General features: G+C 38.6%; 1 protein-coding gene across 4 annotated transcripts in view; it reads left to right on the top strand.

The window, feature by feature from the left end:
• The first annotated feature begins 2266 nt into the window (after positions 1-2266).
• Positions 2267-5107, top strand: part of ankzf1 (ankyrin repeat and zinc finger peptidyl tRNA hydrolase 1) — a 10796-nt gene continuing 7955 nt past the window's right edge. For 2 of the 4 annotated variants that reach the window (XM_036139448.1, XM_036139449.1), the window contains exons 1-4: positions 2272-2374; positions 2659-2790; positions 4135-4235; positions 4320-4422. In XM_036139448.1, coding sequence (XP_035995341.1) covers positions 2679-2790; positions 4135-4235; positions 4320-4422 — 316 coding nt within the window. In that variant the 5' untranslated portion in view covers positions 2272-2374; positions 2659-2678. The other 2 variants (XM_036139450.1, XM_036139447.1) reach the window with 2 other exon arrangements.

The following is a 5107-nucleotide window of genomic DNA, read 5'->3' as shown; positions in this document are numbered from 1 at the left end:
TCTGCAAAATTTCCCGGAAGTAACCCTTATAACGTGGAAAATGCATAACCGATTTCTGACATTCCGCTTCTCGGCGAGGAAGACACACCTGTACATTGACTGAAGTGACTGCTTTAGCTTGGAAATTAATGTTAGGAAACTCGTATGGATTTTTCTCTTCTACAAACAGATTACAGAGCCGCAGCGTGCTATCGAAGAAGCTACTCAGAAACTGGAGAAGGTGCAGCAGGAGAGGCTCATTGTCGAGGGGGAGACGACTTGCTGCTACCGATTTTGCTCCGCACCATTTTTGATGTTATATTTCCGCTTGTAAAACATCCAGACAAAACTATTCACGCCATCATCTCTCGACGTCAGTCCGCATGCGTGAAATACTGCACGCGATTGGTCCATAAGGAATACGTCAGCTTGTCCGCCATATTGTTGGTGGCAAATTCATAAAACCGTGGTTTTAATCGCGGATTTTCGAATTAAGGAAACATTGACGTTTACCTGTAACTATTTGCAATTAATCCCTATAAAATACGGCAAAATTTCTTAATGTTTTCGGGACAAAGCACAAAACAATTAAACTGAAACTCAATATGCCTAACCCTCCATGATCCCCTCACTGTGTTCAAGGAGTCCCAAAGCCTCTATGGTTACCATAGTATTTTTACGGCAATCAGTATAATTATTTGGTATCAAAAAATGTGTAATCATTAATAGTATAATTTCCATCCAGTATATTCAAATCAGAAAACTGGTGTGAATTATTTAGGCGAGGAAACTCAAAAAAAGTTGTTGCAACTCTGACTTTGATTCATATTTATTTTCTGTGTAAAATGATCATGATTTATTTTTTTCTTTCACCCTATACCTATTTAAATTGGTAGAGGTGGATTACATGAAAAAAATTGCCTTTTAATAAAACATGAATTTTTGAAGGAATTATAAGAAAATAAAACACAAATCAAATTGTGACAGCTGTGTAAAACTATCAAAAGGGCACAAAATGCTCCGCTTAGTTAAAAATGTATATTAAACACTTCAATGGGAGGAACAAAGGGACAAAAGTTAGTGTGGCTGGCAAGGCTAATGCACATTTGCTTTTTAAAGCAACTCCATTTCAAAGTTTTTTGACACAAGGAGTTCAGGAAAATAAAATGTGTAACCCATTTTATTTACATAGTTCAGGAAAAATAGCTTGATGCATTTTTTTAATAGCAGCAAAATACATGTCGCTCTTTCAACTTCTACATTTCAAAGTATGCATTTGAGCTGTTTTTTCTTTCTTTAGTAAATCTACATGGATTGTACTGTAATGTGGGGAAGGTGTTCACAGTGTTTCAGCAAATCCATTTTAGAAAACTGTGTTCCTACACAGTAGAAAGAACTAGTAGAGAGAACTTCTGTCATAACATCCAGAAATAATTTTCTTACAGTCTTTTAAGGAAAATTTACTTCATTTATATTGAACAACATCTCTGTTAGGTCTCTTATTAGAAATAAACAATTCTGTCAACTTAGGTAATTGCGGCGGTAGCAGTGGATGACCTCAAAATTCGGGACCCTAACTAGAGACTTAAAGCATCTGGTGCGCAGTTTATGAATGTATGAATGTTAGAATTGATATGAGGAATATAACCCTTAGCAAAAAGTAGCTTATTCATGTGTACTAAAAGTGCACTAATTCCATACTTAAAATGAGGCAGTGCACTTAAAGTTTACTTATTCTAAACTATATTTTCATATACTTAACAATAGTATTGTTGATGATATAATCAATTGAATATGATGTGCCACAATATAGTGAGTGAACTTATAAGTATACCTATAATATACAAATTAAAATAGCAAAAATAGTATTGTAGTTTTAGTAATTCTAAAATATGGACTAGCACTATATAACTAATACATTGGCATGATATTGAAGAGTATACTGGTGGTATACTTTAAATATACTTCAATAAACTAAAATGTGAACCACAAGTATACCTTGTAAACTTGTAGTATATAGATTAGTGTACTTGCTGAATAAGTTTAATGTATAATTTAGTAAAATTACAATGATCTCGGAACAGTATACTTTAAGCTTACTTTTGTAAACTAAAAAAATGTCCCGATTTAATTCGAACAAGAATTACAATTGTAATACTTCAAGTGCACTAAACGTACATGGTTCGAAGTATAATTTCTAAACTTATACTTATACTTCAAGTTTACTATTTTTGCTAGGGAAGACATTATCCAGGTGCGTGTTTCTCCCTTCAGCTTGTAGTTAGCAACTTCAGCTCTGCTGAGACCGGCAGCAAATGGCACTCGTGGGCTTCCGTAGTAGGTTGGAGGAAGACTGCACATTTCCCCGGCCACCTTGTCCAGCCTTCCTTTTATGGTGAGTTGTTGCTTATTTTTAGGCCATTTATTAAAGTCGTCGTTTAGCTCTAGTGCTATGGTTGATAAAGAAGAAGAGTCGCGTTTGTTTGGTAGAGAATAAGCGCCATAAGTCATTTTTACACGTGTTAGCGGGACGCATGGATCAGTAAAGTCGGTTTCCACTTCGTTTGCGGGTCGTAGAGAGTAGGTTGTTAGCTAACGTAGCCACTTCTCTATGTGTGAACTGTATTTTTAATATACCTCTACCCTGGTTTATGATTATCTGTGTCTGTTTCTGAACAGGGAATAGCGTAAATGAAACAATGACAGCTTGTGCCGACCTGCGATCCATCTTTGATTTGTGGTCAAATGAAGAAGACCTGCAGCTGAGGGAGGTAAACCCTGTCCTGAGGGAGACCGAAGCACCCGCAGACCGTAAGTAAGAGACTTTTAAGAATGCCTCAATTTACTTTAGTAGTTTTAGTAGTAAACGGTCTGATGATTTAGTTTTAGATGCCTTATACGCAGAGTGATATATTTCAAGTGTATCCCAGTTAATTTTGATGATCACAGCTTCCAGTTAATGAACAGCACAAAAATTGGTTTCCTGGAAAATTGGAATGTTACATAGAATTACATTTTTAAAACAAAACATATCTGCTATGGTCCTACCATCACAAGCGTGAAAAAAAAGCTGCTGACTTGACAGCCATCCAGCAGACAGGGGGGGGGAAGCAGCAGAGGGTCATTGCCAAAGAAGCTGGTTGTTGCAGCCTTGTTAATGGGAAGTTGAGTGGAAGGAAAACCTTTTTTCCCCCCCAAGAGACGTGTGAAAGAAATCCCATTCAAGAGTTTTGCAGGAGATTCATAAGGCATGGACTGCAGCTTGTCAAAAGGACAATGAGTCGGCTGTTCCTCAGTTGTCCAAAGTCCTCTTTTAAGATAAAGTTTCACATTTCATTTGGAAGTCAAAGGTCCCAGAGTCTGGAGGAAGAGTGGATCCTGTATCTTATGATTGTGTATAGCACTTTGGTCCTGTGGGCGTTTAAAATGCTTTATAAATAAAATTGGTATGCATCATGTGGAGAGGCACATAATCCAAGTTTCTCGTGGTCCAGTGTGAGGTTTCCACAGTCGTTGATAATTTGGGGGAGCCATGGTGTTGTGCCACTGGGTTTTACCAGGTTTTACTGGGTTGTACCAGTACCTGATTTAAAGACCATGACGTTACTGTGCTTGACTGACCAACACTCTCACTTAACCTAAACCCCAGAGAGAACGTATGCCGTCATGTCAAGAGGAACATGAGAGGCCAGAAGCAGCGATGCTGACGAGCTAAAGAATAGAGCTAAGCACTGTTAAAGCAGCCTGGACTTCCTGAACACTTCAGCACAGCCACAGATTGATCACCACATTAATGCAATAATTCATACAGAAGACGCCCAGATCTGGTATTGAGCGCCTGTACTGTACAGCAGGTGGACATGCATCTCAGCAGGCCCACATTTCTGTATTATAAGTCATTTTTATTCTCAGATTTATGTGATATTCTAATTATCTGGGAAACTTAGTTATGTTTTTAATAGCTGGAAGCCATAATCATCATCATGAACAGAAATCAACTCTTGAAACACATCACTCTGTATGTCATTAATGTATCTAAGAGTTTCAGTTTATGAGTTGAATTAATGAAGTAAAATGAATCGAATTTGTGTGTATACTGTATTTCTCGTGCACAATGACCGATCGTTTGATGTGTGGCTGATGTCGCTTTTGCAGCTGTGAAAACCGGGGGTCCGGAGGATGACAGGAGGCGGGAGGTGTCCGACAAAATGCTCTGCTCGGCCTGCAAATGCTCCTTCGTTAGCAGAGAGGAACAGGTGATCAAACGCTCGGCCGGGGACAGGCGTGTGTCGGTATAGCTGCGGAGCACCCGTTCTCAGTGGGTTGTGTTTGCTTCACAGAGGGAGCACTACAAGCTGGACTGGCATCGGTTTAACCTGAGGCTGAAGATAGCCGGATCGCCTCCCGTCACAGCGGAGGAGTTTGAGAGGAAGACGAGAGCCGGTGGGGAGACAACGAAGCTCTGTTGACACGCTGCGTAAATGTTACATGTCCTGGATGTCGAGTGGCATCGTCTCCCACTTGTTCTTAACAACACTCAGCTAGTAATATATATATATATATATATATATATATATATATATATATATATATATATATATATATATATATATATATATATATATATAAATATATATATATATAAAATACCCTGGCAAGATGTTTTTCAGCTGTTAGGAGCCGTGGTCTTGGTTGTAGGATCTCAGATGTCTCAGCTAAAAGGTTTTATTTACACAAGTTGGCAACTAAACTGAACAATTCGATGACTGCGTCATGCTAGTTAACTAGTTGGCATTAAAAACCCTCAACGTCTTTACCGGTCCATGCGTATTCTGCCCGCCAGATTATTGGTCACCTTGTGTGTGCGCCAGCTAAGTGGTTTGACCTGAAAATATAAGCAGTCTACGAGTAAATCAATAAAATGAGTATTTAAGCACGTCAAAGAACGCTTTAGACAAAATATCGTCTGTCAGCTGCAGAAGCCTCCGCGGCAGGTTTGGAAAATACGGAGAAAGTTTGGCTCTGGAGACCCAAAGAGACAGCATTGTAATCTTAAATTTAAAAGAAGATACTTTCTTCCTAAAGAGTTGGCTACCAATTCTGTTGAATTTGCAAATTACGCAGGGTA

This window comes from Fundulus heteroclitus, chromosome 7, assembly GCF_011125445.2.
Source record: "Fundulus heteroclitus isolate FHET01 chromosome 7, MU-UCD_Fhet_4.1, whole genome shotgun sequence".
Taxonomy (NCBI): Eukaryota; Metazoa; Chordata; class Actinopteri; order Cyprinodontiformes; family Fundulidae; genus Fundulus; species Fundulus heteroclitus.
Note: the sequence above shows the minus strand (reverse complement) of the source record. Positions and strands in the feature narration are given on the sequence as shown.